General features: G+C 36.7%; 1 protein-coding gene across 15 annotated transcripts in view; it reads left to right on the top strand.

Annotated features, from left to right (window-relative positions):
* VPS13B (vacuolar protein sorting 13 homolog B) overlaps nt 1–25,022 on the top strand; it is a 795,728-nt gene that overhangs the window by 89,951 nt on the left and 680,755 nt on the right. For all 15 annotated transcript variants that reach the window (XR_013824628.1, XM_079901966.1, XM_079901971.1 and 12 more), the window contains 3 exons: nt 3,368–3,559; nt 15,370–15,539; nt 18,329–18,523. Coding sequence is in view for 14 of the 15 variants with exons in the window: in XM_079901966.1 (XP_079758092.1) it covers nt 3,368–3,559; nt 15,370–15,539; nt 18,329–18,523 (557 nt within the window). In the remaining variant the exon portion in view is untranslated. The remainder of the gene's footprint in view (nt 1–3,367; nt 3,560–15,369; nt 15,540–18,328; nt 18,524–25,022) is intronic.

Raw genomic sequence — 25,022 nt, 5'->3', positions numbered from 1 at the left:
TTTCTCATTGTGAATCTATATTCACTGATAATATAGTGATGGTGATAATGGCTAATATTTATTGAATGGTTTTAAATGTAAGGCACTCTTCTGAGTGTTTTACATGTAGCAGCTAACTTAATCTTCATAATAACCCTATAAGTCAATAACAATATCCTCATTTTCCATATGACGGAACAGCCAGTCCTATACAGGTTTTGTAACTTGGCCAAGATCACACACCTATTATGTGGAATTTGAACCCAGCTAGTTTAAACTCTACAGCTTGCATTGATAACTACCGTGTTCAGATTTTCTTCTTTCTTGGATTACTTGAAACAAGAAATTTGTGGAATTTTCAGTATTTATAAACCTAAGAAAAGTATTTTGAATTCTTAAAAGAGGTTAATTTTGAATTCTTCCAAGAAATATTTTATTTAAAATTCTTGGTTTGTTGTGATGACATTTATTTGTTTCTGTAGTCCAAGTTATCAAAAAGTGCCCTAAATTTTATCTTAGGTATCTAAATGCATATTAAACTAATAATTTTACAAAGTTTGTAGTGGATTCTGAAATTTGGAAAGCAGATTTGATTGGTGTGCTTTAAGTAAGTTCATGATAGTATTGACTTAATGTAAAAAACTAGTAAATGCAGTGAGAAAAAGAGCTTGTATTATTTATTTTTGTTGTGATAAATGATGTCGTAGTACTTTACTCACATTATAAAATGACATATAAATAAAAATTCGGTTAGTAAGTTTCTTGTGCTGCTGCTTGATATTAATAAGCATTCTGATAATTCATTTCTGTTTTGCTACTTGAAAGCACTCACTGTTTTAGAAACTAAATTATTTCTTATTAATATAACTTTAAATATTATTGTTGTAACTTTTAGTCTTTTTTATTTAAGAAGTTATTGCAAATGTTTTTATGGATCTAAAGTAGATAGCTGAAAACAACAGGAATATTTTAGAGACATAGAGATAAAATTGAAACTATTTAGTTATTGGATTGAGGAAAAGGATGAGAGACAGGCATCATGGTTCATTACCCTTTTGAATCCAGATGTCTTGGGAGAGTGTTGGTGTTAATTTAGGGGAATGTTGGAGTAGAAGCATCTGTGTTTCCTAAATTATTCTATTTAAGGATTAATTTTCTAGTTCCTGGGTTAGTGCTACTTTTTTTCTTTAAAGGATGGGTTTTATACAGAGACTCAGACTCATAAGGTATAAGTTAAATACAAGCAAACTTTAATGAGAACCATTGGGGAAAGAAAGTAGGTGAATTTCTAGTAAAAGAAGACATGTAGGCATATATAGTTCTCACGAATGAAAGTAGAGTTCCTTGTGCACTGGCACAGATGGTTGGTGGAGTTGTTTTTGTAGCTTGCAGATTCCTCTTCACATAGGGAGAAGAATCATTTTCTATTAATAGGTATAAAGGTATGGGCAGATGTAGGCAGTACAGGTTCTTTTACCTCTGGCTCTCCTGGAGAGACTGGCAAGTCCTTCATTTTAATTAGGCTAACTTGATATTGTCTTGACTCTTAATAAGAATAGGCAAACATTCAGGGGTCTGGAGTGACCAAACTTATTGAGGGTGAGCACAAGTAAATACCTTGCTGAAAAGATGTAGCTAAAAGCCAGTCACAGTTTTACATTTTAGATAAGCTACTGGCATTATATTCAAGTTGCATTATCTGAAAAAAAGAATAGAAGCCTCTAGACTTCTATTGTTTTAGAGACAATCTGATGTCTAAAAGAAGGGTCTTCTTGTAAATTGACATTTTTTAAAGAAGCCTAATAGCCTCTATAGGACTCAAAGCAGGATATTTTCCTTGTCTTTGAATATTTTGATTTGCAACCAGAGTCCTTCTGGTTATCTTCAGGCTACCTCATCCTAACGGGTAACTCTAGAAATGTCTGGTTTAGCTATGGAAAGTAGCATTTTTTATGTTAATGGTATGTTATTTATACCTAATTTATAATGTGACTCTTATTTATGTATATCATAAAATATGTTTAAGATTAACTTTGTATGTTTTATTTGTGACGTTTAAGTCTGTGTGTAGTCATCTTGTTAAGAATATATGAGGACTTCCCTGGTGGCGCAGTGGTTAAGAATCTGCCTGCCAATGCAGGGGACACAGGTTCGAGCCCTGGTCTGGGAAGATCCCACATGCCACAGAGCAACTAAGCCCATGCGCCACAACTGAGCCTGTGCTCTAGAGCCCGCGAGCCACAACTGCTGAGCCTGCGTGCCAGAACTACTGAAGGCTGTGCGCCTAGAACCCATATTCCACAACAAGAGAATCAACCGCAATGAGAAGCCCGCGCACTGCAACGAGGAGTAGCCCCCGCTCACTGCAACTAGAGAAAGCCTGCGTGCAGCACAGAAGACCCAACGCAGCCAAAAATAAATAAATAAATTAAAAAAAATTTTTTTAAAAAAGAATATATGAATAATAAATTTAATTATTTTTTTCGTCTCTGCTACTGTGACTAGAGATTGAACTGGACTCCTTTGTTTGAAATGAAGGATATGTATTTTTGAAAAAGTTACTAAAAGGTGTAGATACAGAATTTTTGTTTAACTGGGCCTTCCTAGATTCTAAAGGTAGTAAATGCTGGAAAGGTTTACTTCCCTATTTTTTTTTGAATAAACATAAGACTTAAGTAAAATTTACTGTATGTTATCACTTAAAATGGTGAATTTGTATATTAAAATCAAATCTCAAAGGTGTGGACAGGTTAGATAAGGAGAAATACCTGTAGGTAGTGCTAAGATTTTCTTTAGAAGACATCCTTCGTTCCTCGTGGACATATGGGCAGATAAGGGATTGGGGAAATTGGATTCCACCCTGTGGAGCATGGCCATAATGATTTTATTCTGGAAAAAGTTCAAAGCGAGTAATACCTATTGTTTACTTCCATGGTCATTAGAAAACTCTCGAGGCACCTTTGAACATGTAGCTTTAAGCAATCAATTTTTCCGTGTAACTTCAAAGATAAAATAGTAAAATGCAACTTCTTCGAGAGTCTGCTTTCCCAGTCAACCTAATAGTATTGTGTATAGAATTATTAGGTATAGGCCAATTACGTTTTAGAGAATAATATTTAAGAATGACCATTTCAATTTATAGCACATCTTATAACATTAAATAGATAACAGGAATCAATTGTTTTTCAAATCAACTGTTTTTTGTTGATAATACCTTCTCATCTACATAAAGAAAAATATAGATCAGCAGGGTTCTGTGTATCCAGTTGATGTAGAATTGGTTTTAAGGCATTAAGCTCTAAGCTAAAAAGATAAGAGAAATATTAAAATATATATTTGGTATATCTGATTGATGCTTACCTATTAATATAATTTTGGCTTCTTGTAGGTTCTGCAAATCAACAAGACTTTTCTTCAGGGAAAAGTGAAGATTTGGGAACACTTCAGGAAAAGTCTACCAAAAGCCTTGTTATAGGTCCTCTTGATTTTCGCTTGGATAGCAGTGCAGTACATAGAATTTTAAAAATGATTGTTTGTGCCTTGGAACATGAATACGAACCATATAGTAGACTAAAACCAGGTTTGTTTTTGGCTTAATTTTGAATCTCTTGCCAGTTGATCTGAATGACTGTATAATCCAATTTGTTGTATTTTGCTAACTTAACGTTTTTAGTATGTTTTGCCTATCTGATTTTCATATATTTACTTGTTAATTTAAAGAGTAAACTTACATGTGGAAGTTATAGGAGAGGTTGGTATTCCAAAACTATTTGCATAAGTATGTGCTTTTTTTGCCAGCATTTGTCAGTATTTTATTTTATTTTATTTTTTTAACATCTTTATTGGAGTATAATTGCTTTACAATGGTGTGTTAGTTTCTGCTTTATAACAAAGTGAATCAGTTATACATATACATATGTTCCCATATCTCTTCCCTTTAGTGTTTCCCTCCCTCCCACCCTCCCTATCCCACCACTCCAGGTGGTCACAAAGCACTGAGCTGATCTCCCTGTGCTATGCGGCTGCTTCCCACTAGCTACCTACCTTACGTTTGGTAGTGTATATATGTCCATGCCTCTCTCTTGCTTTGTCACACCTTACCCTTCCCCCTCCTCATATCCTCAAGTCCATTCTCTAGTAGGTCTAGTAGGACACAGTCTTTATTCCTGTCTTACCCCTAGGTTCTTCATGACAGTTTTTTTTTTTCCTTAAATTCCATATATATGTGTTAGCATACGGTATTTGTCTCTCTCCTTCTGACTTATTTCACTCTGTATGACAGACTCTAGGTCTGTCCACCTCATTACAAATAGCTCAATTTCGTTTCTTTTTATGGCTCAGTAATATTCCATTGTATATATGTGCCACATCTTCTTTATCCATTCATCCGATGATGGACACTTAGGTTGTTTCCATCTCTGGGCTATTGAAAATAGAGCTGCAATGAACATTTTGGTACATGACTGTTTTTGAATTACGGTTTTCTCAGGGTATATGCCCAGCAGTGAGATTGCTGGGTCATATGGTAGTTCTATTTGTAGTTTTTTAAGGAACCTCCATACTGTTCTCCAGAGTGGCTGTATCAATTTACATTCCAACCAACAGTGCAAGAGGGTTCCCTTTTCTCCACACCCTCTCCAGCATTTATTGTTTCTAGATTTTTTGATGATGGCCATTCTGACTGGTGTGAGATGATATCTCATTGTAGTTTTGATTTGCATTTCTCTAATGATTAGTGATGTTGAGCATTCTTTCATGTGTTTGTTGGCAGTCTGTATATCTTCTTTGGAGAAATGTTTGTTTAGGTCTTCTGCCCATTTTTGAGATAGGGTTGTTTGTTTTTTTGTTATTAAGCTGCATGAGCTGTTTATAAATTTGGGAGATTAATCCTTTGTCAGTTGCTTCATTTTCAAATATTTTCTCCCATTCTGAGGGTTGTCTTTTGGTCTTGTTTATGGTTTCCTTTGCTGTGCAAAAGCTTTGAAGTTTCATTAGGTCCCATTTGTTTATTTTTGTTTTTATTTCCATTTCTCTAGGAGGTGGGTCAAAAAGGATCTTGCTGTGATTTATGTCATAGAGTGTCCTGCCTATGTTTTCCTCTAAGAGTTTGATAGTTTCTGGCCTTACATTTAGGTCTTTAATCCATTTTGAGCTTATTTTTGTGTATGGTGTTAGGGAGTGATCTAATCTCATACTTTTACATGTACCTGTCCAGTTTTCCCAGCACCACTTATTGAAGAGGCTGTCCTTTCTCCACTGTACATTCCTGCCTCCTTTATCAAAGATAAGGTGACCATATGTGTGTAGGTTTATCTCCGGGCTTTCTACCCTGTTCCATTGATCTATCTTTCTGTTTTTGTGCCAATACCATACTGTCTTGATTACTGTAGCTTTGTAGTACAGTCTGAAGTCAGGGAGCCTGATTCCTCCAGCTCCGTTTTTTGTTCTCAAGATTGCTTTAGCTATTCGGGGTCTTTTGTGTTTCCATATAAATTGTGAAGTTTTTTGTTCTACTTCTATGAAAAATGCCAGTGGTAGTTTGATAGGGATTACATTGAATCTGTAGATTGCTTTGGGTAGTAGAGTCATTTTCACAATGTTGATTCTTCCAATCCAAGAACATGGTATATCTCTCCATCTATTTGTATCATCTTTAATTTCTTTCATCAGTGTCTTGTAATTTTTTGCATACAGGTCTTTTGTCTCCTTGGGTAGGTTTATTCCTAGATATTTTATTCTTTTTTTTGCAATGGTAAATGGGAGAATTTTCTTGATTTCAGATTTTTCATCGTTAGTGTATAGGAGTGCCAGAGATTTCTGTGAATTAATTTTGTATCCTGCTACTTTACCAGATTCATTGATTAGCTCTAGTAGTTTTCTGGTAGCATCTTTAGGATTCTCTATGTGTAGTACCATGTCATCTGCAAACAGTGACAGCTTTACTACTTCTTTTCCGATTTGGATTCCTTTTATTTCCTTTTCTTCTCTGACTGCTGTGGCTAAAACTTCCAAAACTATGTTGAATAAGAGTGGTGAGAGTGGGCAACCTTGTCTTGTTCCTGATCTTAGTGGAAATGATTTCAGTTTGAGGACGATGTTGGCTGTGGGTTTGTCATATATGGCCTTTATTATGTTGAGGAAAGTTTCCTCTATGCCTACTTTCTGCAGGGTTTTTATCATAAATGGGTGTTGAATTTTGTCGAAAGCTTTCTCTGCATCTATTGAGATGATCATATGGTTTTTCTCATTCAATTTGTTAATATGGTGTATCACGTTGATTGATTTGCGTATATTGAAGCATCCTTGCGTTCCTGGAATAAACCCCACTTGATCATGGTGTATGATCCTTTTAATGTGCTGTTGGATTCTGTTTGCTAGTATTTTGTTGAGGATTTTTGCATCTATGTTCATCAGTGATATTGGCCTGTAGTTTTCTTTCTTTGTGACATCCTTGTCTGGTTTTGGTATCAGGGTGATGGTGGCCTCATAGAATGAGTTTGGGAGTGTTCCTCCCTCTGCTATATTTTGGAAGGGTTTGAGAAGGATAGGTGTTAGCTCTTCTCTACATGTTTGATAGAATTCGCCTGTGAAGCCATCTGGTCCTGGGCTTTTGTTTGTTGGAAGATTTTTAATCACAGTTTCAATTTCATTGCTTGTGATTGGTCTTTTCATATTTTCTATTTCTTCCTCATTCAGTCTTGACAGGTTGTGCATTTCTAAGAATTTGTCCATTTCTTCCAGGTTGTCCATTTTATTGGCATAGAGTTGCTTGTAGTAATCTCTCATGATCTTTTGTATTTCTGCAGTGTCAGTTTTTACTTCTTTTTCATTTCTAATTCTATTGATTTGAGTCTTCTCCGTTTCTTTCTTAATGAGTCTGGCTAATGGTTTATTAATTTTGTTTATCTTCTCAAAGAACCAGCTTTTAGTTTTATTGATCTTTGCTATTTTTTCCTTCATTTCTTTTTCATTTATCTCTGATCTGATTTTTATGATTTCATTCCTTCTGCTAACTTGGGGGTGTTTTTGTTCTTCTTTCTCTAATTGATTTAGGTGCAAGGTTAGGTTGTTTATTCAAGATGTTTCCTGTTTCTTAAGGTAGGATTTTATTGCTATAAACTTCCCTCTTAGAATTGCTTTTGCTGCATCCTATAGGTTTTGGGTCATCGTGTCTGCATTGTCATTTGTTTCTAGCTATTTTTTGATTTCCTCTTTGATTTCTTCAGTGATCACTTCGTTATTAAGTAGTGTATTGTTTAGCCTCCATGTGTTTGTATTTTTTACAGATGTTTTCCAGTAATTGATACCTAGTCTCATAGCATTGTGGTCAGTAACGATAATTGATACAATTTCAGTTTTCTTAAGTTTACCAAGGCTTGATTTGTGACCCAAGATATGATGTATCCTGGAGAATGTTCCATGAGCACTTGAGAAAAATGTGTATTCTGTTGTTTTTGGATGGAATGTCCTATAAATATCAGTTAAGTCCATCTTGTTTAATGTACCATTTAAAGCTTGTGTTTCCTTATTTATTTTCATTTTGGATAATGTGTCCATTGGTGAAACTGGGGTGTTAAAGTCCCTTACTATGAATGTGTTACTGTCGATTTCCCCTTTTATGGCTGTTAGAATTTGCCTTATGTATTGAGGTGCTCCTATGTTGGGTGCATAAATATTTACAATTGTTATATCTTCTTCTTGGATCGATCCCTTGATCATTATGTAGTGTCCTTCTTTGTCTCTTCCAATAGTCTTTATTTTAAAGTCTATTTTGTCTGATATGAAAATTGCTACTCCAGCTTTCTTTTGGTTTCCATTTGCATGAAATATCTTTTTCCATCCGCTTACTTTCAGTCTGTATGTGTCTCTATGTCTGAAGCGGGTCTCTTGTAGACAGCAAATATATGGGTCTTGTTTCTGTATCTACTCAGCCAATCTGTGTCTTCTGGTGGAAGCATTTTTTCCATTTACATTTAAGGTAATTATCGATATGTATGTTGCTATTCCCATTTTCTTGATTGTTTTGGGTTCGTTATTGTAGGTCTTTTCCTTCTCTTGTGTTTCTTGCCTAGAGAAGTTCCTTTAGCAGTTGTTGTAGAGCTGGTTTGGTGGTGCTGAACTCTCTCAGCTTTTGCTTCTCTGTAAAGGTTTTAATTTCTCTGTCAAATCTGAATGAGATCCTCGCTGGGTAGAGTAATCTTGGTTGCAGGTTTTTCTCCTTCATCACTTTAAATATGTCCTGCCAGTCCCTTCTGGCTTGCAGAGTTTCTGCTGAAAGATCAGCTGTTAACCTTATGGGGATTCCCTTGTGTGTATTTGTTGTGTTTCCCTTGCTGCTTTTAATATGTCTTCTTTGTATTTAATTTTTGACAGTTTGATTAATATGTGTCTTGGCGTATTTCTCCTTGGGTTTATCCTGTATGGGACCCTCTGTGCTTCCTGGACTTGAATAACTATTTCCTTTCCCATATTCGGGAAGTTTTCAACTATAATCTCTTCAAATATTTTCTCAGTCCCTTTCTTTTTCTCTTCTTCTTATGGAACCCCTATAATTCGAATGTCGGTGTGTTTAATGTTGCCCCAGAGGTCTCTGAGACTGTCCTCAGTTCTTTTCATTCTTTTTTCTTTATTCTGCTCTGCAGTAGTTATTTCCACTATTTTATCTTCCAGGTCACTTATCTGTTCTTCTGCCTCTGTTATTCTGCTATTGATCCCATCTACAGTATTTTTCATTTCATTTATTGTGTTGGTTATCATTGCTTGTTTCCTCTTTAGTTCTTTTAGGTCCTTGTTAAACGTTTCTTGCATTTTCTCTATTCTATTTCGATGATTTTGGATCATCTGTACTATCATTATTCTGAATTCTTTTTCAGGTAGAGTGCCTATTTCCTCTTCACTTTTTAGGTCTGGTGGGTTTTTATCTTGCTCCTTCATCTGCTGTGTGTTTTTCTGTTTCTGTTGTCTCATTTTGCTTATCTTACTGTGTTTGGGGTCTCCTTTTTGCAGGCTGCAGGTTCGTAGTTCCCGTTGTTTTTGGTTTCTCTCCCCAGTCGCTAAGGTTGGTTCAGTGGGTTGTGTAGGCTTCCTGATGGAGGGGACTAGAATCTGTGTTCCGGTGGATGAGGCTGGATTTTGTCTTTCTGGTGGGCAGGTCCACGTCTGGTGGTGTGTTTTGGGGTGTCTGTGGCCTTATTATGATTTTAGGCAGCCTCTTTGCTAATGGGTGGGATTGTGTTCCTGTCTTGCTAGTTGTTTGGCATAGGGTGTCCAGCACTGTAGCTTGCTGGTCGTTGAGTGAAGCTGGGTGCTGGTGTTGAGATGGAAATCTCTGGGAGATTTTCGCCATTTGAATATTATGTGGAGGTGGGAGGTCTCTTGTGGACCAGTGTCGTGAAGTTGGCTCTCCCACCTCAGAGGCATAGCACTGACTCCTGGCTGCAGCACCAAGAGCCTTTCATCCACACGGCTCAGAAGAAAAGGGAGAAAAAGTAGAAAGAAAGAATTAGTAGAAGTAGAAAGAAAGCAAGCAAGAAGGAAAGAAAGAAAGAAAGAAAGAAGGAAGGGACGGAGGGAGGGAGGGACGGAGGAAGGAAGGAAGGATGGAACGAAGCAAAAAAAGAAAGAAAGAAGATAAAGTAAAATAAGATAAAATATAGTAAAGTTATTAAAATAAAAAAATAATTATTAAGAGAAAAGAAAAAACGGACGGATAGAACCCTAGGACAATGGTGGAAGCCAAGCTATACACACAAAATCTCACACAGAAGCATACACATACACATACACACTCACAAAAAGAGGAAAAGGGGAATAAATCATAAATCTTGCTCTCAAAGTTCACCTCCTCAATTTGGGATGATTCGTTGTCTAAAGGAGGGAAGGAAGGAAAGAAAGATTGAAAATTAAGATAAAATAAAGTTATTAAAATAAAAAGTAATTATTAAGAAAAAAATTAAAAAAGAAAAGAAAAAAATCGGATGGATAGAACCCTTGGACAAATGGTGGAAGCAAAGCTATACAGACAAAATCTCACACAGAAGCATACTCATACTCACTCACAAAAAGAGGAAAAGGGGAAAAAATCATAAATCTTGCTCTCAAAGTCCACCTCCTCAATTTGGTATGATTCGTGTCTATTCAGGTATCCCACAGATGCAGATACATGAAGTTGATTGTGGAGCTTTAATCTGCTGCTTCTGAGGCTGTTGGGGGAGATTTCCCTTTCTCCTCTTTGTTCTCACAGCTCCCAGGGACTCAGCTTTGGATTTGGCTCTGCCTCTGCGTGTAGGTCGCCGGAGGGCGTCTGTTTTTCACTCAGATAGGACGGGGTTAAAGGAGCCGCTGATTCGGGGGCTCTGGCTCACTCAGGCCGGGGGGAGGGAGGAGTGCGGGGCGGGCCTGTGGCGGCAGAGGCCGGCGTGACGTTGCACCAGCCTGAGGCGCGCCGTGTGTTCTCCCAGGGTAGTTGTCCCTGGATCACGGGACCCTGGGAGTGGCGGGCTGCACAGGCTCCCGGGAGGGGATGTGTGGATAGTGACCTGTGCTCGCACACAGGCTTCTTGGTGGTGGCAGCAGCAGCCTTAGCGTCTCATGCCCGTCTCTGGGATCCGCGCTGTTAGCCGCGGCTTGCGCCCGTCTCTGGAGCTCCTTTAAGCAGCGTTTTTAGTCTAACCCTCTCCTTGCGCACCAGGAAACAAAGAGGGAAGAAAAAGTGTCGTGCCTTTTCGGCAGGTTCAGACTTTTCCCCGGACTCCCTCCTGGCCAACCGTGGCACACTACCCACTTCAGGCTGTGTTCACGCCGCCAACCCCAGTCCTCTCCTGGCGCTCCGACTGAAGCCGGAGCCTCAGTTCCCAGCCCCGCCCACCCCGGCGTGTGAGCAGAAAAGCCTCTCGGGCTGGTGAGTGCCGGTCGGCACCGATCCTCTGTAATCTCTCCGCTTTGCCCCCCGCACCTCTGTTGCTGTGCTCTCCTCCGCGGCTCCGAAGCTTTCCCCCTCAGCCACCTGCACTCTCAGCCCGCGAAGGGGCTTCCTAGTGTGTGGAAACCTTTCCTCCTTCACAGCTCCCTCCCACTGGTGCAGGTCCCGTCCCTATTCTTTTGTCTCTGTTTATTCTTTTTTCTTTTACCCTACCCAGGTACGTGGGGGGGTTTCTTGCCTTTAGGGAGGTCTGACGTCTTCTGCCAGCGTTCAGTAGGTGCTCTGCAGGAGTTGCTCCACGTGTAGATGTATTTCTGGTTTATCTGTGGGTAGGAAGGCGATCTCCGCGTCCTACTCCTCTGCCATCTTCCCGGAAGCCTGTCAGTATTTTATTGTCACCTTTTGATACTCTTTCCCTTGTATACTCCTGAAATATGACCATTTTTCCACTTTAGTGGATTCTAAGGAGGAGACATGAAGAAGATGGGTTTTAAGCATATGCATTTAAAATTCAAGAAAACTTAGGTCCTACTGGTAAAAAAATTTTGTGTGACTGATATTTTCTGCATGGTATAAAGATATGGTTAATACAGTTTCATAAAATACAAATTTCCTTTTCATGCAATGAAGCACTCTAGAGCAGGACATAAGAGTATAATGAGGGAGTATAGAATAATAAAGACCTCAGCCTGTGGCATCAGGCTGAGTTTGACCCCCACTTCTTACTGACCTTAGGAAGTAATCAACATCACTGATTTTTCCATTTCTCTATCTCTGTGAGTTTAATTATTGCGATAGAGTTGGTTAAATTGTCTCCCCAGTATCCATTCTCCTCTTATAGTAATAGAAATTTCTATGGTAGAAATTTTCTTGATAGAAATAGACTTCACTTCCCAAATGCAGTCATATGACTAGGTTCTGGCTACCAGATGGGAGCAATACTTCATGTGAATTTTTGCGACAGGACTTTAAAAGGAAAAGAGTGTGCCTTCCTTTTTTACTTTTCCCCTTCCTTCTTGCTGGAAAGCAATTATAATGGCAGGGCTGGACCTGCTACCTTCAACTCTGAGATGAAAACTGCATGCTGAGGATGACAGAACAATAAGATAGAGAGAGCCTAAGTCTTCAGTAGTGTGGTGGCACCATGGATCCTCTAGACTCAGATTGTTGAGTGAAAGAGAAATAAGCATTGTTTTTGTTGACACTTCTGTTATTTTCTCTTGTCACAGCAAATTTACTATTGTCCTAAATGATACACTTATAGGACCTACTTCCAAAGACTAATGCATGTAAAATCACGTAACATAGTGCTGTAAGTGCTTGATATGTTCATGCATTCATTTCTTGCACCTTGCTTGAATGCCTGCTGCATTGCCAGATACTCTGATAAGTGCTAGGATAGTATGTACAGAATGGCTAGAACAGAAAACTGTGACAGCACCAAATGTTGGGGAGGACGTGAAGAAACTGGATCACTCATTCATTGCTGGTGGGAATATAAAATGTTACAGCCACTCCTAAAAACGTTTTGGCAGTTTTTTATAAAACTTAACATGCAGCTGCCATATAGCCCAGCAACTGCGTTCCTGGGCATTTATCCCAGAGAAATGAGAACTAATGTTCATACAAAAAACAGTATATAATTAATTTTTCTCATGTTAAAACCCAAGCTAGTAGGTACTCCAGGGGACTAGGGTGACTCTCTTTCATGATGTGATCTTAGACCCAGAATTCCTTTTATCTTGTTTTTCCACCATCCTCTGAGGTATACTTTATCTACATGGTCAATGTTGGCTCACCATTACAGTGTCTAATTTTAATCAACAGGAAGGGGGAACAAGAGAAAACAGTAGACATGTAGTTTCACTTAATGACATGGCTCTGTCATCTTATTGACCCAAACTTAGTAACATGTCCCTGCACCCAGCAGCCAGGGAGGCTGGAAAATGTATTCTCTAGACGGAGTCCATATACCTCACTTAAAATTCAGAGTTTTATTGCTAAAAGGAAGAAGAAAAGATTGCAATTAGCAATCTCTTCCACAGTGGAATTACGCCACACACACACACACACACACACACACACACACACACACACACAGACGTTTGTATTAAATGAATTTTTACCTGAAGCAGTTTATCATTTCAGAAATATTTATGATCTCCATAAAGCAACTGCTGCTAACTGACTTTGTACAGGCAGTTCTCTGAGTAGTTAGCAGTTCCCCCCCTCCCTTTTTTTTTTTACTTCGTTATTGAAGTATAAGATACATACTGGAAAGCACACAAAACTAAGGGTATGGTTTTGTGAATTTTGTAAACTTAACCACATCTATGTTGCTAACTGTTCAGGAAATGGAACCTTACCAGAACTCCAGTATTCTCCTTCTTGCCCTCTTTTGGTTATTACTCTGAACCCCGAGGGTAACCACCCTCCTTATTTCTAACATCCTAGATTTAGTTTGGCATATTTTAGAATTCATGTAAATGTAATCACACAGTATATACTCTTTTGCTGTGGCTTTAGCTTACATTATGTTTGTGGGATTCATTCTCATTTCTTTTTAGTATCCCATTTTGTGAATATACCATAACTTATTTATCCATTTTACTGTTGATGAGTATTTGGTTAGTTTCTAGTGTTTGGTTATTATGGTAGTGATGCTACCAACATTCTAGTACATACCTTTTAATTAACCTATATACTAATTTCTGTTGGGAATTTAAGGGTGGAATCACTTAGGTAAAATGATCATATATGTTCACCTTTAGTAAATATCTCCAAACTGTTTTCAATTTGGTTGAATCACTTTACACGCCTACCAGCAGTGTAGGAGAGTTTTAGTTGCCCTTGATCAGGGGGTTAGCAAATTATGACTTATTGTCTCTTTTTGTACAGCTTAACAGTTGATAATGGGTTTTGCATTTTAAATAGTTGGAAAAAATACAAAAAAGATTGATATTTTGTGACACATGAAAACTATATGAAAATTAATTTTCAGTTTTCATAGGTAAAGTTTTATTGGAACATAGTCTTGCTCATTTAGTTATGTGTTGTCTGTGACTGCTTTTGTACTACAGTTGCAGAGTTGAGTAATTGGGGCAAGCTGTATGACCCACAAAGCCTAAAGTATTTTTTTTTTAAATTAATTAATTTTTGGCTGTATTGGGTGTATTGGGTCTTCGTTGCTGTGCGTGGGCTTTCTCTAGTTTTGGCGAGCGGGGGCTACTCTTCATTGTGGTGCACGGGCTTCTCATTGCACTGGATTTTCTTGCGGAGCATAGGCTCTAGGTGCGCGGGCTTCAGTAGTTGTGGCTCGCGGGCTCTAGAGTGCAGGTTCAGTAGTTGTGGCCCATGGGCTTAGTTGCTCCACGGCATGTGGGATCTTCCTGGATCAGGGCTTGAACTCGTGTCCCCTGCATTGGCAGGTGGATTCTTAACCACTGTGTCAGCAGGGAAGTCCCCTAAGGTATTTTCTTTTTTTAAAAATTTTATTTATTTACTTATTTTTGGCTGTGTTGGGTCTTCGTTGCTGTGCATGAGCTTTCTCTAGTTGCAGAGAGCAGGAGGTGCTCTTTGTTGCGGTGTGTGGGCTTCTCATTGCAGTGGCTTCTCTTGTTGTGGAGCACCGGCTTCAGTAGTTGTGGCTCGTGGGCTCTAGAGTGTAGGCTCAGTTGTGGCGCACAGGCTTAGTTGCTCCTTGGCATGTGGGATCTTCCCGGACCAGGGCTCGAACCTGTGTCCCCTGCATTGGCAGGTGGATTCTTAACTGCTGCACCACCAGGGAAGTCCCTCCTAAAGTATTTTCTATATGGCTCTTTATAGAAAAAGTTTGCTGATATGTATTTGCCAACTTTTAGTATTCTTAGTCTTTTTCATTTTAGCTTTTCCAGTGGATGTGTAGTGCTACCACATCGTGACATTATTTGCAGTTATCTGATACCTAACAATGTTAACTTACTTTTGAAATAACTTTTGACCATTTGGATATATTATCTTTTGCTTGTTCAAGGCTTTTTTGCCCATTTTTCCATTGAATTATTGGTTTATTTTTGATTTTTAGGTAGTTTTAAATTTTTAATATGCTGTGCGTACAAGTCCTTTATGCATATACCTATGTCTATTTATGTGTCTGTCTATGGCAAATATTTTCTCCTAGTCTGTGGCTTGAATTTGCATTATCTCAGTGGTGTTTTTATGAAAGGAAGCTGTTATTCTTTTGATGACAGAGATTAAAAATTTCTTTTAAGTATTTAAGAAATATTTTAAAATATAAAACAAATTTTTACATAGCAAAGGCATACATTTCTAGAGTAATTTATTCTTCTTTAAGGCAACATTTTTACAACTGCTTCATTGTTGAAAAAAAGAATTTGACCTTAAAATTTGGAGAACTAATTAATTTTTTCATTAATTAAGAAAATTATTTAAAAATAAATTTTCATTGCATTTTTATTATTTCATTTTAGATATTAAGGGTGAAAGTGAAACAATGCTGAATCCTGAAGAAGTGGCATCTTTGGAGGAATATATTCCTACTCGACATACAAGTATTACTCTCCTCAAATGTACTTTCACAATTTTCATGGCTGAATTCAACTTGCTGGATCATTTGCTACCTGTCATTATGGGAGAAAAGGTATATTTTGTCATTCACTACTTGTTTTCTCATACATGTATATTTATTGGTCCTGTGATATTGTAAGAGGAAGTTGATTAAGTAATAGAATATCAGAATATCTGGCTATATATAATAGTTATCCATGATGAAGTTAAAGCAATGTAACTACGATTATTAATTCTTAGAAAATAATTTATATATATTATATAAATAAATAAATAGATTAAAAAAATAACCTCAAGCTAAGGCTCTATAAATAAATGTTGAAGAGCATTTGCCTTGATGTCAGACCATGTACAAGCTATGACACCTTAGGACACTGCTTTATATCTCTAAGCCTTGTTTTCCTTTTCTGAAAAACAAAAGAAAATTATATTTTTCATGTAGGCTGACAGAGTCAGCCAGTAAAGAAGCAACAAGCCCTGATAGATTCAGATAGTTTATTACTTACATAGACAGCAAAAGCAAATCAGTAATGGTGTTGGCTTGCCTTGTCCCTTTCAGGACAACCCTGAATCTAGAGCGCCAAATGACCTGCAGGACACATGGTAGGGTACCTTGTTGACAAGGATTCAGTTCCACACTGCACCTAAGCAGTTATATAGCCTACCGCTGTACTCTGAGAGAGTGGATGGAAAGCCCCGTGAATGAGGGATGCTGATGAGAAAATTTCCCCATAGCAGTGTTTCTCAAGATGAGAAGTCGACTGAGAAATGGTCTTTTAGCAGTTCTGCACAAGACCGCCTATTTTCCCCTGTTCTGATAATATCATAGGGTGCTCCACCAAGGCTTAGGTCTTGTGTGGTTTAGCCTTGCCTTGTGGGCTCCATGGATTTTAAGATTGTCTGGGTGCTGGCATAGAGCAGTTCCCCCAAAGTACCTAGCTCCTAGAATGATTTTGAATATTCAGTGAGATAATGCATGTAAACCATTTTGCACATGTTAGGAACCCAGTGATTATTACTGTGTTTCTTAATGAGGACTTATTAGTTGCTTAATATTTTAGGTCTGTATACAATGTATTGCTTTCTGAGTCTGCCATATACATATAAGGTATTATCTGTTATCTTTAATTTATTATTTTGGGGGTTATATGTCTTTTAATGGTGACATGATGATGATTATGGAAGTAAAAATTGTCCTAACTTTAAATCGAACTTATGGAAGTATGGCAGAGAATTAAGATATATCAGTTTCATTTTGTGTATTTGCTCTCTATCAGCCACTCATAATTGTTCATTGTATTGCTGGGTAAAGAGATCATCTGGGGAAAATTTCAGTGGAGAAGAATTGAAATATGACAGTATATGCATGAACTTTAACTATGGTTAATAAGTTCAAGAAAGAGACAAAAAAGTGGAAGATTTCAAAAGACCTCAATCCATTAAAAAAAGAACGAAATGAAATTCTGGAGCTGAAAACTGTAACACAAACTAGAAATAAAAGGATGGAAAAAGATACACCATTTAAGTGCTAATCAAAGGAAAGATAGAGTGGCTATTTTAATATCAGAAAATGTAGAGCTTAAGACAAGAGGTATTGATAGAAATAAAGAGTCATTCCATAATGATAAGTGTTAACTCAAAGAGTGAACAGTAGATAATTCTCAGATATGTTGAATGAAAGAAGGCAGACATGAGTATGTACTGTGTGATTCTGTTTAAATGAAGTCGAAGAACAGACAAAAGAATATTGGCCACCCCTGGTGGGGATTTGATATTACCTGAGAAGGGATATAGGAGACCCTTTTAGGGTGCTTGAAATGTGTGGTGGTTACATACATAACAATTTGTTGAACTCTATGTTTAAGATTTTGTGCTTTACTGTATATTATATCTCAATAATCCAAAATAAAGTCCCTTACTAAAGTAATTGCTCAATATGTGATGGTTTAAAAATTATTAATGAGTCAAAAAGGAAGAACTGTATCTTCAACTTATTTTTAGGCACAGTGTTTCTCAATAATGGTACTATTGGCTTTTTGGACTAGGGAAGTATTATGTAGTTTTACCATCTTTAGCCAATGCCTGCTAAATGCCAGTACTGTTCCCTTATTATTATGATAATGAAAGACAGATAAAACAATTAAACTGTTCTTTCCACACCTCTGGATGGAGGGTCATACTGCTCCTCATTGAGAGCTACAAGTATGGGAATAAGTTCAAGGGCTGGAAGGGGTGGCTTGCTAATTGGGTTCATACCCTGGACATGTTGAAATTTATCTCCATTTACTTGGAAGCTTAGAAAGATTCTGTAACGCTGAAAATATGAAGCCTACCTCGAGATTCTTAGGACTTTATGAGCCTTTAGCATGTTTAATATTAGTAGATATGATGTGGATTGGAAATTTTTCTGTCCTGCAAACTTTGCTTATTGTATCTTTCAGATTGTCTTGAGTAGTGCACTTAATCGTTTAGTCATCTAAATGTGTATAAAGGGAAAGAAGATAAAGGCTCTGAAATATCTAGGATTTTTTTGTGTGTGTGAATTATTGAGCTTAAGAAAATACCTTCAGTGTACTGAGGCACGTTGTGACAATATTCTAGTTGACTGAAAAAATAAAAAGCTTTAGCTAAAAGGGCATTGATAATTTCACAGTAAATAGGCATTCTTTGAAATCTGGGATATACCTAAAAATAGGTAGAAGGTGTTTCTATTTGGTTACAGTAAGAGAGTCCCATAGAAAGGCATCATTTCTAGGATGATTTGATATCACTGCATAATGTGTCACTCTGAAGCTTGTATAGAGGGCATTGCACATCAGTCACTTTCTCCTGAAATATAAAGTGAACACTGTTATTTTCTAGAACTCAAGTAATTTCATGAATACTACAAACTTCCAGTCTCTTCGGCCTTTGCCATCCATTCAGATACTGGTGGATAAAATTAATCTGGAACATTCTGTGCCGATGTATGCTGAACATTTGGTGCATGTGGTCAGCAGCCTTACTCAGCCTTCTGATAATCTGCTTCATTATTGCTACGCACATTGCTACCTTAAGGTATGAAAAGTGAATTTTCTTGTGTATTAGTATTTGGTTGGCTTCGGGAGAATTAAATAAATCTTTTTTGTCTTAGAGTTGTAATTTTACAGAATTAGTACCCTGTAAGATGAGATTTAAATAAGATATGATAGGTATATTCATTATTCAGCATAATTAATATAAAAATAAAAGTGTACCTATTTTAAAGATTTCTTCAATTATTTGATGTTAATAGCTTGATATCTGTAAGATAATAGTAATTATAATTTTTGAAGATTGCATATATCATTGATTATAAGCAATGTAAAAGAGCACTAAGGATGTTTTAAAAGATTCATGATTTCTTTGAGGTGAATATTTGTGAGAGACAATGTTTTATAAAGCAAGTTTAATACATTTTTTTTTAGTTATTTTCCTCTTATTGAATTCATGTTAATTTCTTAATGCCAAGGAAAACTTTATTACTTTAAATCAAGTTATGTAAAGTTAATTATTGGAGACTTTGCTCAGCTCTTCCATCTCTTTTTTTTTTTTAATAAATATGTGATACATCCCACCGTAGGTACTTACAAATAGATAAGCTCAGATGTTGAGTAATAAGTGTTTTTGCTAAGCAAATACACATGTATAATCTAAGTAGAGATAGCATGTACCTAATTAAATTCTGTTTTATGGACTAAAGGAAGCTATGTCAAGTTGAAATCAAGAATAAGTACTAAAGTGAGAGAGTGGCATGGACATATATACACTACCAAACGTAAAATAGATAGCTAGTGGGAAGCAGCCGCATAGCACAGGGAGATCAGCTCCGTGCTTTGTGACCACCTAGAGGGGTGGGATAGGGAGGGTGGGAGGGAGGGAGATGCAAGAGGGAAGAGATATGGGGACATATGTGTATGTATAACTGATTCACTTTGTTATAAAGCAGAAAGTGGCACACCATTGTAAAGCAATTATACTCTAATAAAGATGTTAAAAAAAAATAAGTACTAAAAATGCACTAAATTTTATGTAAAGTACTGAAAATTAGAGAACTCCAAAAATAAACTCCTGGCTTTATTGTTTCATGCTTTATAGTTTGATGTTTTGAAGTTCTTAAATATTTGTGTCTTTTTTTTTTTTTTTTTTTTTTCGGTACGCGGGCCTCTCACTGTCGCGGCCTCTCCTGCTGCAGAGCACAGGTTCCGGACGTGCAGGCTCAGCGGCCATGGCCCACAGGTCCAGTCGCTCCTCGGCATGCGGGATCTTCCCGGACTGGGACACGAACCCGTGTCCCCAGCATAGGCAGGAGGACTCCCAACCACTGAGCCACCAGGGAAGCCCAATATTTGTGTCTTTGTAGAGTAAAAAGAAAGCAATTTAAAGATACTAGTTTTAGATCACCTCCAGGCATATTTAAATTTAAGGTGTTAAAATTTGATTGTTTTCAAACCATGTAGAGCGGAAAAACTCATCTTTTTCTAGATGTCCATGCAAAGCCCATTTTTAAGATGATGGAGAAGGAAATTCTACTTCCTTGATGGAGGAGTTGACAGTATTATGTTACAAAGGGGTGTGGACATAGGAAAGTATGATTCTTTGGACATAATTATTATAATGATCTGTAACAAGTGTTTTATGTCATGCGGAGAGTAGCAGAAGGTATTTTTGAAAGTTAGATACATACTTGTGCTTTTTTATTCACTCCCACGATTACTACACCAAGGTGTATGATTTTTTTTTAATATTGGCACAACTTGAATATCAGGTTATATTGTTAAGAATATTTGCCTTGTTTTATCAAAGCAAGTATAATTTTAGGCAGTTCTTTCCAAGGTATTCTACTTTCGTGGGATTCATTCATTTGGTAAATACTGAGTTCTTTCCATACTGCAGACACTCAGCGTTAAAGATGAAACAGGGATGCCCTATCCTCAAGGAAAATGGTCACCTAAGCTATTGGTCACCAATATGGTTGTCATTCATACTGACATAAAAGTTATTGGAATAGTTGTTTACCACTACTATTTGTTAATATGTTAAATGCTCACTTGAATTTCCAGGGAAATGTAAGAGTTACAGTGTAGTCTAGATAAAGTTTTGGTAAGTTTGATTACAGCTGTAATGGATAAGTTAAATGTCCCAGGAAGTCAGGTGTTGGGCATAGTATAATATATGTAGAAAAACTTTTCATTGGTATTAAGAATATTGAATACTCTCGGGGCTTCCCTGGTGGCGCAGTGGTTGAGAGTCCGCCTGCCGATGCAGGGGACACGGGTTCGTGCCCGGGTCCGGGAAGATCCCACCTGCTGCAGAGTGGCTGGGCCTATGAGTCATGGCCGCTGAGCCTGTGCGTCCGGAGCCTGTGCTCTGCAACGGGAGAGGCCACAACAGTGAGAGGCCCGCGTAGAGCAAAAAAAAGAAAAAAAAAGAATATTGAATACTCTAAAAAATAAAGTCTTTAGTCTTGACCACTTGATTACATTAAAAAAAATTTCATTGCATTTCTGGTGCTTCTTCAGTGGCCTAGTACATTTTAAAAAAACTTTCAGGACTTGGTAGAGCGTTTTAGTTTTGTGACTGTTTGGAACTGACGAAAAATACCGATTTGTTTTAAGGTTTATAGCAGTTCATGTTACTTGGCATGATTACTGTAACCTTTGAGGAAGTTTTCAAAGTTTAATTTTCATTATTACAGTGTTGAAATATTACAGTGGAGGATTTAGATGTCTATTTCATGTGTCTTTGGCATTTTAGACTCAAGTAATTTTCAATTAAATACTCAAATAAATGCTTAAGTTTTAATTTTGTGTATGTAAATGTGACTGTATTGACTATTTGACAAAATAGTATATAGTTCCCACTTCATGTAATGAAGTTTATTAATTGAGAGTTGGCATGGAAGAAAATATGCAGGTGAAACTTTCATATGTCTTACCAAGTCCTCTGTATTTAAATGCTAAACCCATTTTTGAATAAGTGTGGCATCAAGTAGCTAAGACATTGAAAGGCACCTAAAGTTTGAAACATATATAAAAAATAAGTTAGTGAAAGCATTATGTAAACTATAGAAAAATATATAAATTTAAGGCCTTTTACTCATAAGGATCAGCTATGGCGGATGCTTCAGAGAGATCAGGAAGGTTATAGTAGAATCAAAACCCTTTGAATTTTTTGGATTTGGGAGTTTTTGACCTCCAGTAAATAGTTTTCCCTGGGGGTTTCAAGGAATTGTGCTTTCACACATGGCTGGTGGATATATAATTGGTATCATTTTGGAGAGTGCTTTTGCAGAATCTAATAAATTTGAAAACACATCTACCTTACACCCATCCATTCCAATTTTCAATATATATACTATGGCAGGGGCCAGCAGACTTTTCTCTGACGGTTCAGATAGTAAGTGTTTTAGGCTTTGTGGGCCAAGAGGGAAAATTTAGGATATTGTGTAGGTACTTAAATAATAGAACAAATTTCCATGAATCTTGAGTTGACAGAATTCAAAATGTAAGATAGGACTCTTTTTTTGTAATACAGTTTTACTAATGAGAAGAAGGAATTCTTTTTCTTGGGATAACATTTCACCTAATTGGGGTTTCAACTTAGTATTCCCTGTCATCAGTTCAGTTATAAATGTACATGTGTAAAAATTATTCTTAGGTTGTAGGTAGTACAAAAACAGACAGTGGTTAGAATTTGACCTGTATACTGTAGTTTGTTGACCCTTGTCCCAGAGAAATTTTTGCATATGCAGATATGTACAGCTAGAGGTCTATAAATACCCACATGGATAGCTCTCTGAGGCATAATTTTTGGTGGGAATGTCAGGAAGCATAATGGTATATATAGTATGATGCCATTTATGTAAATTAAGAAAACAAAATAGTGCTAAAGATTGTTCACAGATATAAAAGGGTTTATAAAAGTATAACAAAAGGGTGGGATACGTTCTGAACTCCTGAAAGTAGATTTGGGCGATCTGGGCATCTAGGCTTGGTGGGGGTGCCAATGAGACTAGCGTGAGGGTCATGGATCAGGTAAACTTTAGTTATGTTGTAAGGTTTTAAATTTTTAAATAATTTTATTGAAATAATTTACATACCATAAATTCACCTTTTTTAAATAATAGAAATTAGTGATTTTTAATATTTTCACAGAGTTAAAGCAACCATCACCACTATCTAATTCCAGAACATTTTCATCACCCCAAAAAGACACCATTAGTATTTACTCTCCATTGACTCCTCCTACCCCCTGTAAACACTAATCTCTTTCTGTCTCTATGTATTTGCCTATTCTGGATATTTCATATAAATGGAATCATACAGCATATGGTTTTTTGTGGCTGGCTCCTTTTGCTTAGCATAATGTTTTTCAAGGTTCATCTATTCTGTAACATGTATCAGTACTTTATTACCTTTTTATGACTGAATAATGCATTGTTTAGATATATACTATATTTTGTTTATCCATTTATCTGGTTGGTGGACATTTGTGTTGATTCCAGTTCTTGGTTATTAAGAATAATATAGCTATGAACATTTCTGTATAGGTTTTTGTATAAACACAGGTTTCATTTCCCTTGGGTATATACCTAGGTGTGGAGCTGCCTGTTCTATGGTAACTGTATCTTTAACATTTTTAGGAACTGCCTAACTTTTTTTTCCAAAGGGATTCTTGCATCGTTTTACTGTCCCACTAGTAGTGAATTAGGGTTCTTATTTCTCCACATCCTCACTGACACTTGTTACTACTGTCTTTTTGATTTTAATCATCTTGGTGGTTGTGAAGAGGTATCTCCTTATGGTTTTGATATATGTTTCCCTAGTGACTAATGATGTTGAGCATTTTTTTTTCATCTGCTTCTTGGCCATTTGTATATCTTCTTTGGAGAATATCTATTCAAATCTTTTGCGCATTTTAAAATGAAGTTATTTTGTCTTTTTATTGTTGAGTTGTAAGCGTTCCTTGTGGATTCTGAAGGATTTTATTTCATTAAAAGTATAGGTGACAACATGACATTCATTTAAAAAATTCTGAGTGATGAAAAAATTACTTATTTATTGTTTCCTCACTTAAATTGTTGGTGGAAAAAAATTAGGAGAAAATACTTAATTTCTCTCCATAAGAAAAGAATATAAGTATCAGTTTCAGTCCAGTGTTTCTTTTTGTTTCAATGGATACATGAATAGAAACTAGATTTAGAGGGTTTAAGGAATGAGTAGGCAATGAAAAAAAAGGTGGCATTTTCCAGCCTACTTTTTCAAGATTTTTGCTGATGACAGATGAGAAATGGAATTTTACTGATGGTTGGAGGGGAGAGGTAGTGATGAGAAAGATTGTTTTTTCTTTAAGAGTAAGTGGTGAATCAGCCATATTTTTTTGGAGAGGGGAAGCAGGGAATAGAGAGAGGAAGCAAGGCAGAGTGAAATTGTGAGCTAATAGATGAGCTAAATCAGATGAAACATCATATTGCTGTTCCAGCAATAGGTAATTATGAAGAAGTCCTTTATCCTTTTTAGACTTTATTTTTCCCATATGTAAAATGAGGTGATTTAGTTAAATTGTTTTCTTATTGGATTCTTTAAAAGGTGGCACTGCATATTTAACTTTCCATTTAATGTCATGTGTAAGTCATCTTAGTCAAGTTGGCATTTCCTTCAGCTAAAACTTACATTAGTAGTTGCGCTTACTGCTTCATACATTCTTGATGCCTCAAACTGTTGGTTTGCAGTGTTGTTAATAAGTATTTTTATTCTATTTCTGAATATATGAACAATCCTGGTGAAAACAACCTCAATTCATACTGTGCTGGTTTTCCTTTTTCTAGATAAAGTATTTGTAATCTTGGTCAAGGGTTGTTGACAAGTTATTCGGTTATATAGGTATTGTAAATCTGTGTGTCTTACTGCTGTGATTTAAAAGAGAGAGTTGAAATTGGTTATTTTGAAATAATTATTTTTGATGGTTATTTTGAAATAATTATTTTTGATTTCACTGTAATTTATACTTGCTTGAATGTTCTCTGGAGTCATCTCTGGACAACATGTACATTTAGTAAAAACTTAAAAAAATTACAGAATAATATGCAGGACCTTCCCCAAAGTCCCTTGCAGTTCTGCAGACAACCAGCAGGGGATCTCCTCAACACCCAGTTTCCATCTGAGTACATTAATGATAGTGTCTGTGATTATACTGTTGGGACATTTATAGAGTATTAGAAGGTGACTCGAGAGAGTTCTTAGTTGAACACAGATAATCTAGTTTGATAAAGTATTATCCTGATTCATATTCTAGAAATATTTGGAGGTTGGGCATCGTTTGAATAATCATGCTTTGTATTAAGTGGTATTAATAATTGCAAATTTCAGAAACTTTTAAATATTGGCCCTTTCAGAGGAAATATGAAATGCTGAAATTGTACAGTGCCCAGAAGTTCTTTGCATATAGTGTTGCTTAGAGCAAGTCTTCAAAGAATATAAATGTGGCATAACTTAATTTTTAAGGCTGATCAATTAAGTATCAGAAACATGCTTTT

This window comes from Stenella coeruleoalba (assembly GCF_951394435.1).
Source record: "Stenella coeruleoalba genome assembly, chromosome: 17".
In the NCBI taxonomy this organism is placed as follows: domain Eukaryota; kingdom Metazoa; phylum Chordata; class Mammalia; order Artiodactyla; family Delphinidae; genus Stenella; species Stenella coeruleoalba.
Note: the sequence above shows the minus strand (reverse complement) of the source record. Positions and strands in the feature narration are given on the sequence as shown.